Raw genomic sequence first — 12,803 nt, forward strand, 5'->3', positions numbered from 1 at the left:
CTGCCTCCCAGCCCCAAATCCAGCCCTGGGCTCCAGGGAGGCAGCAGATACTGGTGATGCTCCCCACTGTGCTGCCCTTGCCACCACTTCTGTAGAGCAGCGTGTGAAACCTGACATGGCAGGGCACAGCAAGGGGTGCAGAAAGCTGCCTGCCACTCTAAGCTCCCTGCTGTCCTGGCCACACTTACCCTGCAGGCGGGGGCAGCAGTGAGGGGCACAGCCCTGCATACTACCCATGCTGCTCCCATGCACACAGAGGAAGTGTGACCCAGGCAGTGCGGAGCTTGCAGCAGCAGGCAGCTTCTCTGTGCAGCCCCTCTGAGCACTGCCACTCTGGGTCGCACACGCTGCACTTGGGAGGGCCCAGGGGAGGGCAGCAGGGCCGGGAGCACAGTGCATGTGAGGGCAGCACAGCGGGGAACATTGCCGGTATCTGCTGCTTCCCTGGAGCCCGGGGTCCGGTCTGGGAGGCAAGCTAGGGCGGGGGCCAGGGCAGGGAGGCAGCAGCTGTTTGCAGCCTCCTGGCTGCAGCTGGTCCAGGTTCTGGGTAGCTGCTGATAGCCACGGAGCCTGGGCTAAGGGGCAAGGGGCAGCAGGGCTGGGGGGCAGGGGCACAAGCAGGGCATCCTGCCATGTACCCCCTGCCCTTGTTTTGTTTTTCTTGCATGCCAGTACTCCGGCACCTTCCAAGGTAGGCATTGTGGGTTTTTTCGGCACTCTGCCCAAAAAACATTGGCTATCCCTGGTCTAGTAGTTAAACAAGGGTGTTGGAGTCAGGCCTCCTGGCTATGGGAGAGAAGTGGTGTCTATTGGATACAGCAGGGGTGAATGCAGTAGGAAGTCCAGATTTTGTTTCTGGCTTAACTAGGCAGGTTGGATGAGTTTCTTTCCCTCAATGTGCCTCAGACCCCACCTGGAGGATGATGATGGCATCACCACCTTCTCTTGCTGAGCCAGGAAGATTATTTCAGCTCTGTGTGGAAACTAGAAAATAAAGACAAACTGGGCAAAGACTCCCCTGGGTACTCTTTCTGAGAGTAAGCCCTTCCCATGGACCTTGCTTCTCACCCCTGGCATGGCACAAGCCTCAAAATAGTCCTTACAGCAGAGCCCCAGATACACCACGACCCCAAGCCTGAATTAGGAAATCAGATCATCCTCACTAGCCAAACAAGGCATTTAAAAACGAAAGGAAGGAAGACAAAAGTACGAGCCCACAAACTGAACAGGTTCTGTGTGGATTAGCAAAGACCCTTGTACTTACTGGGGCCCTGGCTCGTAGCCAGGAGCACACAGTCTGCACTCCCTGCTCGGCTGTCTGATTAGGGAGTACAGGCAGTCCTCGATTTACAATGTTTTGAGTAACAACAGTTCGCATTTACAACATTTATAAATTGACACCCTGTTTCAACTTTCTGACAGTTTCAACTTTACAACGCTTGATCTGATGCAATGCCATGCCAGCGAACAAGTTCTCTGTGTTGCCCATCTCCCTGGACAATCTCTGTCCAAACTTCCTTGGACACTTTCTTTAAGAAAGCAGACAAGGCTCCAGGAAAACCTGCAGACAAGTCTCCTGAGAAGACTCCAGCCAAGAACCCTTCAAAAAGTCCAACCAAGAGAGCTTCAAAAAGTCCAGCAAAGTCATCTCAAAGAAGTCCTTCCAAATCAATATGATTGCTACTTACAATATAAATACATTAATGTAGCTATATTACGCATCTACAATTGATCGAGTACAAAATTCTGGGGTATTTTTGGTGAAAACAGGATATTGGGCCTTGGTTGGGGAACCAATCCACCATTTATAACTTTGTTTCTTGTTAGAAAATTGGTTCTGAGTTACAACATTTCGACTTAAGACGCAGTTTTCAGGAACCAATTGTGTTGTAAGTCCCAGGACTGTCTGTATGGCAATTAGTATGCATGGTGGGGCTCCGGAACCTGAGTCAGATAACTGCATTCTCTGATGTCGTCCAGCCCTGTCTCCTGCAGCTCCTCCTCAGGTCCCTTGGGAAAAGAAGTGAAGTAAAGTCATGCACTTTCTCACACCCACCCTCCTGTCTGGAGACCAGTGGAAATGGAGCTCTGGATTCCATTCATACATCAGGCATGGCAGATACCAGAGGTCAACTCTACAAGTTCAGGAGGCAACACAAAGTGCTAGACAAACTGCTCATTTGAGGAAAGATCTAGTGGCCAGGGCACAGGAAAACCGTTTTTACCGATAGGCACGCTAATGGTGCTCTGAAGTGCATCATCCTGGTGCTTCCTGGTAGGCAGGATGGACCTCTAGCCACACCAGAGACATTGTTCAGCAAATTTTACATTTCACATGTAGAGAAACTGAGGCAGAGAGAGGGGAAATGACCTCCCAAGGCTGTGCATCAGATCAAGATCAGAGCCAGGAAACCAGGAGTCTAAACTCCTGTATCTTAACTTCAAAAGCAACCCTCTAATGTTTTCCTACTAAAAGTGCAGGGTAGGAAACAGTTTAGTGCACCCCAGCCTGCCTTCTCAGTATGCACCCTTACATCCCAACCAGCTCTGAGAGATAATGCACCATGATGGCAGAAAACAGCTTATGAGCTCAACTAGTGCTCTTGGGGCTGGTATGCAGATAAGCACCCTGGTTCCTACTTGCTTTAGGAACTGGAGGTTCTGCCCATATTGGGCATTTCCCTCACCCTAACAAACCAGTTCAAAGCAAAACACCAGTTTTAAAACCCACAAAATTTTAAGTTGAGGCTCAGCCCCTACTAACGACCATTGCACCAGGGGATGGCATTTCCGGTTGGATCATACAAGGGCCCAGTTGAAGTCGATATTTTCATTAATGACTTGGACAATGGAATACAGAGTACATTTATAAAATCTAAGCGTAACTCCAATATGGCAGGGATTGTATGCACTTTGGAGAACTAGAGGGTTTGCAACCAGGGAGATGAAGTTTAATTGAGACAAAAGCAAGATGCTACTCTTTGGAGGAAGTTAAATGCACAAATCCAAAACAGGGAATATTATTAGATAGCAGCAAGTCAGAAAAGTATCTGGGGCTTATAATGGAGCACTAACTTAATATAAGGTACTGTGATGCTGCTGTAAAACACTTCAAATCTCATTCTGGGATAGAACAGGAGGCTGTATGTAAAACGCAGGAGGTAATTATTTTACTTTCCTCAGCATTGGTGAAGCCTCTGATGGAGTACTGTGTCCAGCTCTAAGCATCATACTTCACAAAAGAGGATAAAATTGGAGAAAGTCCAGAAAAGAGCAACAAGAATGATAAGAACATGACCTGGGAGGAAAGATTGAAGGAATTTGGTTTGTTTAGTCTACACAGGAGAAGTCTAACAGGGGGGTCATGACAGTCTTCCAATTTGTAAAAGGCTGTTATGACAGTGATCAATCCACCATAAGCACTGGGGATACGGCAAGAAGAAACTGGCTTAATTTTCAGCATTAGGAAATCTTTCCAAGCATATGGAAGACTGGAATGCGATGCCTAGTGAAGTCATGGAATCTCCTTCACCGGTGGGTTTTAAGGGCAGATGTCTTCTGTCCTGATGTCATGGATAATCTCAGTTTACTTGACCCTGCCTCAGAGCAAGAAGGGGTGGCCTGGAAGGCCTCTTCCGCATGTCTATCGATCTTTGTAAGAGTCAAACCACCCCAAACCATAACCCTGATGCTTCCAGGTAGGAGCTTATTGTTGCCCTCCTACATTATGAAGAAACCACCCTGTGTGCACACAGTGTACATTTATACATGGTGAAAGGGATGCAGCTTCCAGCCTGCTGCAAGGATAGGGCAGCACTGTGCCCCTGGACTGTGTTGTTTAGAGCATTCTGGGCTATGCATCTGCTTACTGCACCTTTAAAAAGGAACATTGTGGGTGCCAAGTACAAGGCACTTAGCAGCTGGAAACAATGGCAGCTGGAGTTGGTGGGAAGGCCGAGCGTGGCACGGAGTGGGCTGGATGCAGTTTGGGAACACCATCCTGTACTAGCATTTTGTAGTTTCTTGTTTTATTCTTGTTGACGTTGTTTGTATGCAGAGCCAGTTTAGTTCATTAAAATGACATAGCTGACTTATTTAGGTGTGGAGATGAGAAAGTTAGATCCTCAACTGGGGCACATCAGTCTAGGTCTCTCAAAGCCAGTGCACTGACTCCAATTTGCCTTAGCTGGGGTAAACCTGTATCTGAGTGAGCCTAGACTCAGGCCCAGCATATCTTGTACTGTTGCTGTGCAGAGTAAAGCAGCATGCTGATTGTGACTGTGCCCTCAGCATGGCCCAAACTAATACTACGATCATCAATCAATTTAACCTGCCAGCTCTGCAGTAGTGTAATGTCCAAGTGCTACAAGAATGTGGCCTGATTCTGTCACAAGCCCAGGCGGAGCCCGGCCAGGTACAAAGCTCAGAGGGCACCATTGGACAGGACAGAGCTGTACGCAGCATATTAACAGGCCCTGCCTACAATAGCTCTGAATGAGCTCATCACAGACCGTGACGGAGGGCTGCATAGATAGGAAACTCCCACTGCATTGTCCTTAAGATTGTTATAAAATCCTGCACCCTAGTCAACTATCCATTGCTGCCATACACTGGAAAGGAAAGCCAAAACAAGCCACAGATCCCCTGGATCCTCTCCAGCCACAGACGTTTTTTAAAGTAACAGATTTGTGCCCTTCCCTTTTCTTTCAAGATTTCAGCATTTCTTTAAAGTTGACTTTTACATTAAAGAAATCAGGTCCTTGCTGTGAAGACAGTGTATGACTGAATAAGCAGGGAAAGAAAACCATAGAGGAGTGAGCACTGACTACTGAGGGAGAAAAGCTGACAAGATTCTAACACCCCTATCCTGCAAAGGGCTGAGACAACTCATCCTATAGTTTTCCCAAGCAAAAACAGGGAAGACAAGGCTGGACACCTCCAATATTTCTCCTTCTAAAAACCCACTTTGTCAGGCTTTTATGCACACAATAAAAAGGCACATCCTATTGTTCTCCTGCAGTTGGACTCCTTGAGGGATGGTTTGGGAAATTAGGTTGCTATCAACAAATAGCTTGCTGCTTTGCAGCTGTTGGAATGCAATCTAGCAGGGGAATTGAAAGGGAAATGTCTTCCCCAAGCCATTTGTAGGTACCCATGGGCAGTAGTGGCTTTGGAGCTCAGAGTTTTTCCACAGCTATATGGGGTACAGCCTCAACTCAGAGCTGAGGTGGGAGGCCTGCAATCTGCTGACAAAACCCATATTTTTTGAGGGACAGGGATTCTGATCTGGACTAAAGCCTGTCTGCAGGAATGGCTCTGCTCTTTACACCTCTCTGCAGCTCCTGGCATGACTGACAAGAGCTCTCTGCCAAATGCTTCATGCCAAGTGAGGCAGAGGCACAGGTGGCCCACCTGCCAGTAAAGATGCTGGGCTCCAATGTGTCCAGCTCAATTTTTCCTGAGGGCTACAACTCAGTGAAAATCAGTGTCAGCACTGCCTGCGAGTCAGAGCAAGCAAGACCTAGTAAGCCCATGGGGTACAGAGGGAGCAGCAAAGCAGGGTCACACATCCACACCAATTGCATGAGAGGACTGTCAATGTTAGCCAACCAGATCTTCACTAAGTGGGCAGCTGTACCAGGGACCATGCAACATCCCTAAACAAAACTCTCTCTAAAAGGGTAAGCAGCTCCTCCAAGTTGCTGGACAACTGTAACCTGCCCTCAAGACCAACGCTTGACATGTAACAGTCTGCTCTGATCATGGAATGGGTCTAATTCATGTGTTCACTGGTGTTGCCACATCACATCCCAGCTGCATCTTTGGGGGCTGTCATTTTTCTGGAAATCAACCAGACCACTGCCCCTTCCTTTTCTGGGTCCTCACCAAGCTGCTCCAATCCCTGACTGTCATTGAGACGAGCTGTCAATGTCACATGTCAGTCTAAGAGCTTCAACGCAGGGACTACCTACACCTGCAAAGGTACTCACAGAGCCCCATATAGCAGGACCCTAATCTCAAATGGGTCCATGTGTGCTGCTAAAGCAGATATATTAACTAATGACAGTGGACTTCACAGCAACTTCCCCCACCCCCAGGGAATTTCTTAAAATAGACCACAACCAAAATTTTAGGCCCAAACATAACAATTCTGTGGCCATCAGCACAGGGACAGAGCCTGAGATTGCAGCAGCTGCCCCTTTGGCTTTGATCATTACCTCTATGAGACCTTGTTAGATGGGTCAGGCTGCTAAACCCCTGGGCCCAGCCTCTAGGGAGATGCGAGGCATGTGCTAAGGCAGATCATTGCTACCCTTGGTGTGACTGCAGCCTGACTGTAAGTCCGTTGAAGGTCTTTGCAATCTGAAGCTGGAGCACGCAGCTTTTACTCAACTTGATTCCTTCCTTTAGAAACCAATTTATAGTGAAACTGGTGCAAAGACAGCCATTACACGTGCTTATACATCTGCAGTGAGGCTGCTCCAATGCACTGTAATTACAGCTTGTTGGAGCAGACTCAATTAATCAAGTGTGCTGGAGCGTGGTAAAAACCATGCTCCAACAGACTCTAGTGTTGTGTATCAGCATCCCTGCCCTGAAAACTGGCAGCAGGGGCGGTTTAAAGCTTGTTTGTGCACAGGAAACTGCAGGCACAAAGGTGAGGAGGGAGCAGCAGACAGCCCCATTGTTAGCTCTTCTGTGGGAGACAGATGGAAAGGACAGCCAAGGTAGAGGGAGGATGTGTTTTGTGTGCTGCCAGCAGGCCAGTTTTCCCACTTACTAAATGAAGCATGAACCATCATGTCTGTTTCAAACTGGCCAGAGAGCTGGCCATGCTGGAGACCAAGGCTCATCCCCCAGAGGATTCAATAAGGGATGCATATTCCCCATTATTAAAACAAGCTCATCTTAGAGCCTTGGCTAGTACAAGACTTGGCCTGGGACACAGAGACAGTCATAGGCTTGCAGCCCAAATGGGTTAGTGGCTCAGTGGTCTGTATTATGTGGGTTAGAATCACAGAAAATTAAGGTTGGAAGGGACCTCAGGAGGTCATCTAGTCCAACCCCCTGCTCAAAGCAGGACCATCCCCAATTATATCATCCCAGCCAAGGTTTTGTCTAGCCGGGTCTTAAAAACCTCCAAGGATGGAGAGACTACAGCCTCTCTGGGTATCCTGTTTCAGTACTTTACTAACCTCCTCACAAGAAAGTTTTTCTTAATATCCAACCTAAACTTCCCTTGCTGCAACTTGAGACCACTATGCCTTGTTCTGGTATCTGTCACCACTGAGAACAGTCTAGCTCCATCCTCTTCACAACCACCCTTCAGGTAGCTGAAGGCTGTTATTTAATCCCCCCTCAGTCTTCTCTTCTCCAGACTAAATAAACCTAGTTCCCTCAGCCTCTCTTCATGTCATGCTCCCCAGCCCTCTAACCATTTTCACTGCCCTCTGCTGGATTTGCTTCAATTTGTCCAATTCCTTTCTGTAGCGGAGGGCTCGAAAGTGGACACTGTATTCCAGATATGGCTGAACAGAGGGGAATAATCACTTCCCTCGATTTGCTGGCAATGCTCCTACTAATGCAGCCTAGTATGCTGTTAGCTTTTTTCACAACAAGGGCACACTGTTTGTTCATATGTAGCTTTCTGTCCACTGTAACACCCAGGTCCTTTTCTGCTACTTAACCAGTCAGTTCCCAGTCTTGAGAGATCTCAAGACAGTTCCTAGAGCTCCATAACACAAACACACCAGCATCTGCTTTGCTCATCTTGGCATAGGCCAAATTCCTCTTCCTTCTGCCTATAAGGTGCTCAGTCACCTGAGGCATGCTGGCAGAGTGTAGGCACCAGAGTCCTCCCACATCAAGTGGGAGCTGCTCCCCTGGGGCCACCAGGGGACCCAACCCATGCAGTGTCTTCCTGCCAGAGTTCTCCCCGCAGAGAGGGGCTATGGCAGTAAGAGCTCCTGATTTTCACCCCAGCAGATGCAGGCTGGTGCTGTCTGAGGGAGCATCAGCCCCTGGATGCTAACACACTTGCTGGGAACAGAAGCCCCCAGGAAAGTGGTGCTTCCCCTTGCACCTTTTTGCCACTTGTGCCTGTCAGCCCCCAGTACAATGTAAGAAAGCTGCCAGCTAGTGCAATGAGGCCTTGCACGGGGACAAAGGGCCTGCAACATGAGCTCAGACACAACAAAGGTACCTCCGTACCCAGGACAGCAGATGCCTAGCTTCTCACACAGTGGCTGTAATAATGTCATCCACTGATTTTTAAGACCCCTTGTATTGCAAAAGGTATGTGAAACAAAGCATGGCCCCAACCACCGATATGCAACTACCCCAGGGCAGCAGCCATCCTCAGTGCACAGCCTGTTTCCACAGCAGCACAGGAAAGGAAGAAAACACCCTACTGCCCGTGCTTGGGAAGGAAAACACAGGGAGGTAGGATGTGATATGGGGCAGAGGCAGCACTGTTTCAATTAAATGTGCCCATAAATCTACACAGGTGCTCAGAGTTCTGGATCTCTGTTTACAGCTCATCTAAAACACTGCAGGGCATATTTTCCTGATTGCAGTTTCACAGTAGCTCCCTGATACATGACAATGGAAATGATGAAGGTGGCATGCTGCACTCCTGTTCCAGCCCATAAAAGTTAGTTTGGCATAGGAGGCTGCCAAAACCAATGGTCGAGGTCAGGGAATAGTTCACTCCCCCAGGTCATCTCCCTGCAATGCTCCATGGCACTGTCTCAGATGCCAACAGAGGAATTACATCCCACAGGGCTGGGAAACAATAGCAAGCACCTGGAGAAGGAAAATCCTGCCTCTCTCAACCATGCCTGAGGCAGGGGAATGTGACATAGACCTGGAGTGCCACGGGGACAAAGCACAGCCAGGATGAGCACAGGTACTGGCTCCAAGACAGCTCCACCAGCACAGAGTACAATACATCTGGAGGGCCCAACTCCATCCACCCATGCCAATGCAGTACAGGCTGTAAACGGGCAACCCATGAAATGCTCCGAAAGCCACAGCACAGCAGCTGCACTAGGTGAACAGATTACTACTTACACATGATCCTGCACTGCATGGGCATCCCCACCCACAGCATGGGAGTCAAATCCTACCACATCCCAAATCAGACCACAGGTAAAACCTGCTTCCTGTGTCAGTTGACTAGACCCCAGACCCATCTGCATCCTGCAGTGACCTATACTGGAGACTGGATGATCAACCACAATATCCAGACCAGTTGGCACCTAGCACTCTGGAATGCTTCTGGCATAAAGGCCAATCTGGATGTGGACCCTGCAGGGAGAGGAAGTCAAGCAAGGTTTAGAGCAGCTGGGCATGCTGGCCCTGGCTGCAGCAGTAGTGATGAGTGGCTTTCAGGAGCAGTCAGGCATTTTGGCAGAACTGCTGGGCAAGATCCATGGTAAAAGGGACAGAACTAGAGGGCACTCACTCTTCACACCTCAGCCCTGGGCCTTGCCTGCCTCCTCTAACGAGCTCAGATGAAGCAATGTCAAAGACAATAGACCTTAGTGCACTGCCTGCCCAGCAGCCCTACAGTGGTTGGTGAACTGGTTGCCATCCTTAGCACACTGATAAATAGTCTTCTTGTGGAAAAGGACTGGTTTCATGTGCCAATACCCCCCTCACCTGAAGGGCTGCTGAACAAACACATGGATATTCCCCATTAGAACCAGTGTCACATAATGCAAAGGGTCCCTGGAAGGGAGACAAAGGATACCTGCTCCTGGATGCCCTCTTCCCTTCCTCTCAGCATGAAGCTGGGGTCTTTGAAACTGGTCCCCATACGACCTGCTGGTAGGAAGGGGAGGCGGGGGGGGTCTCTCTGCCTCTGTGCCCAACAGAGAGGTAATACTCACGTTTCCCCTGCAAGCCCCACTTCAGGCTTCAGGGTTTAGCCCAGAATATTTGAGGAGGGTCCAATGCCACAATTATCCAGTGGGGAGCAAAATGCCCTTCTGCTTGCCACATATAATGCTGAGCTCATGGCTAGTGCCAAGATATATCACCATCATCATCTTGCTCCCAGCCCTAGGAAATCTCTAGCATTCCACGAAGCAGCCAACTGCCTCCACCCCTCAAAACAGAGCCTGCACACACGCCCGTCTGCCTTACCTCCCCTGTGCCGGGAAAGGAGCAGAGACTCTGACCTGTCCATGGCTACACGGCAGAAGCCCACGGCTCCAGATGAAGTTCTGCGGCCAGTGAGAGTGGCGAAGAGGGGCTACTGGAATATCTGTGTGACAGATATGTCTGTGCTGAAGATCGCCCCAGGCTGTGGCTGCTGTGCAGTTCAGTGGAACCCCCTGCAGAGTCAACCCTGCTTCCATGCGGTGCCGCTCACCCCAGCCAGCAGCAGCCAGGAGGATGTTCCCAGACCACTCCGGAGCAGCAATGGCTCCTTTGCTGGAGGTTAACCCTGCTGCCCAAGGGCTCTGCTCTGTTGCAGGCTGTGGAGAGCTTGCTTTTTGCTGCTCAGTGGATGCTGTCTTGTAAACGCACCAAAGGGTGAACAGCTCCTGCCTACCCCACCCCCAAGCCCTCTCCAGCCCGACAGGGAGAGGAAATGACCAGGAACTGGCTGTTTGAGTCAGCTCCCTACAGCCCATTGTCATGGCCCATTCCCTCTTCCTTCCCTTGTGCACTGGCTTGCGGAGGAGGGGGGAGGCAGATGGAGAGGAGGCTTGTTTTTCCAGTCTCTTTTTCTCTGTACCACACAGCCATTCCTTTTGGCATGGCAGGGCTGTGATTTGGGCTCTTCCCTCCTGGGCAACATTTCTGTGCCCAGCATTCCTAGAGTTGCGATGAAACCCTGTGGGAGGCTGGGGCTGTCCTCTGGTGGCAAGGGCTTGATGCTCAGCCAATGTAAACTGGCAGAGCTCCACCAAAGCCAGTCCCCTTGCAGCCAGGGAGCTGCCATGCTGGGCACCAGCTGAGGACCCATTTCTCAGTATTGGTGCCCTCATCTGCTCCTTGAAATGCTTCTATAAACAAACCAAGCCACCTCTTTCAGAGCAACTACAAGAGCCTCAATGACATAGCCACCTCTGTTCAGTCCCACTCTACAGTCTACTCTGCTGGGCCTCACTCCCAGGATGGCTATGCAATGAGCTGATCACAAACCAGGACATGTCACATCTTCTCTACAGTGCTCCAGGCTGAGGTGCTGTGTCAGCACAGGGTCTTACCTGTATCATCAGCAGCCCTAACTCTAGCAGCACGGTGCCTAGGATGAAGCCACTATCGTTCTCTCCATTTGCTGGGGGAAAGGGACATTCCCAAGGCCACAAAAGCAGAACTGGGCTTGGACCCAGGTCTCCTCACACCCAGGAAACTGCCCTGTTTTCCTCTGCCCTTTGACTTCAAGCAAATCTGAGTCTTTTTAACTCTGGGAATCTCTAAGAACCTGGAGGAGGTGTCCAGGGATGAAGGGCAAACACTCTGCACCTCTCTGGCTCACAGGGTAGGCTCTGGCTGCCGGCCTGTGTTACTGTGTAGCTCAGGTTAGGGGAATAAGAACACAGGGAATGAGATATTTTTAAGACACATGGTCTAGCCACAGTCCCACAGAGTAACTTCCCTGCCAAAAACTGGTCATCTTGACAATGCTTCCCAACCAGCATGTTTCATCCTCCTGAGGAGCCCATCACCAGTTACAAGCCAGCTTGCAACCTCTACTCTGTGCCACACCAGGTCAGTGCCAGCACTCAGAACTGGCACCTACTCACACACTCCCAGGACTCCTTCTCCATGCCTGTGACCAGTGCCTGAGGAGGGGCTAGATGCTGCTAGGCAATATGTTCCCTTAGGCACAGAAGCCAGTGAGAGCAGAGAACCCCCAGCTCCATGAACATGCATGTTTACATGTGCCTCTGAGTGGACATGTGTGTGCAAGGTGTATGTTGCCTGATCAAGGCCTAGTATAAGAAGCACAGAGGTTTCTGGGGCTCCTCCTAGCAGCACAGTAAGATGGGGAGTCTCTCTGTGCTGCATCTGGGCCCCACATCCCAGCCTCAGCCCAAACTCCCCCTTTCCTTTCCGATCCTTCAGCTCCCAAGGGAACGCTGCCTATCCTGTACTGCCCTGGCACTGCCATCCCCTGGTGTGTCTGACCTCTATCCTGGCTGCATATGGCACCTGAGGGACCGGAGGCTACACAGCATCCTCATAAGACAAAGCTGTCTCTGGGCTCTGCTCCTTTGGACTGTCTCTCTCAGCCCCTAGAGCAGGCTTGTCCAACATATGGCCTGTGGGCCACCATGCAGCCCACCAAGCCATTTTATCTGGCTGGTGGCGGTGCCACCGTCATGGAGCGCAGAGCTGTGGCAGCAGCGCTGAGTGCAGAGCCGCCAGCGTGGAACGTGGGGCAGCGGCGCGGAGAGCAGAGCTGCAGCAGCAGCAGTGCGGAGCCACCGGCACAGAGCCACAGCGGTGGCGCCACAGTGAGGCAGGCAGGGCCGGCCTGCGGGCCCCAGCCAGCAGTGAGGGGTGGGGAGCTGCTTACCTCCGCAGGGCCCAGGGGAGCGGCCCCGCACAGGAGGCCAAGCAGTGGCCGCTGGCACTGCCGGCCCGCGCCTGCCTCCTCACCCGCCCACTTCAAGCCAGCCCCGCTGCCCTGCCCTGCCCCACAGCAAGGTGGCACCTGTGGCAGAAACGCCCCCGTTGGTGCCCCTCTCCAGAGATCTGTCTCAGCCAGCCTGAGAGGCTGCTGTTGAATCCCTCACAGCGGGGATCTCCCACCTTGTCTGCAGACAAAAGCCTGGCACCTG

General features: G+C 50.9%; 1 protein-coding gene across 4 annotated transcripts in view; it reads right to left on the reverse strand.

Annotated features, from left to right (window-relative positions):
* The window catches only part of NHSL2 (NHS like 2), a 76,541-nt gene that overhangs the window by 58,145 nt on the left and 5,593 nt on the right, over positions 1-12,803 (reverse strand). For 2 of the 4 annotated variants that reach the window (XM_014523632.2, XM_025213244.1), the window contains exon 1: positions 10,150-10,513. The exons of 1 other annotated variant lie outside the window; for it this stretch is intronic. In XM_014523632.2, the coding sequence (XP_014379118.2) occupies positions 10,150-10,192 (43 nt within the window). In that variant the 5' untranslated portion in view covers positions 10,193-10,513. Of the gene's footprint in view, positions 1-10,149; positions 10,514-12,803 lie in introns of those variants that run through there. One more of the 4 variants, XM_025213245.1, reaches the window with a different exon arrangement.

The sequence above is a fragment of the Alligator sinensis genome, unplaced genomic scaffold (assembly GCF_000455745.1).
Source record: "Alligator sinensis unplaced genomic scaffold, ASM45574v1 scaffold414_1, whole genome shotgun sequence".
Lineage (NCBI taxonomy): Eukaryota > Metazoa > Chordata > Crocodylia > Alligatoridae > Alligator > Alligator sinensis.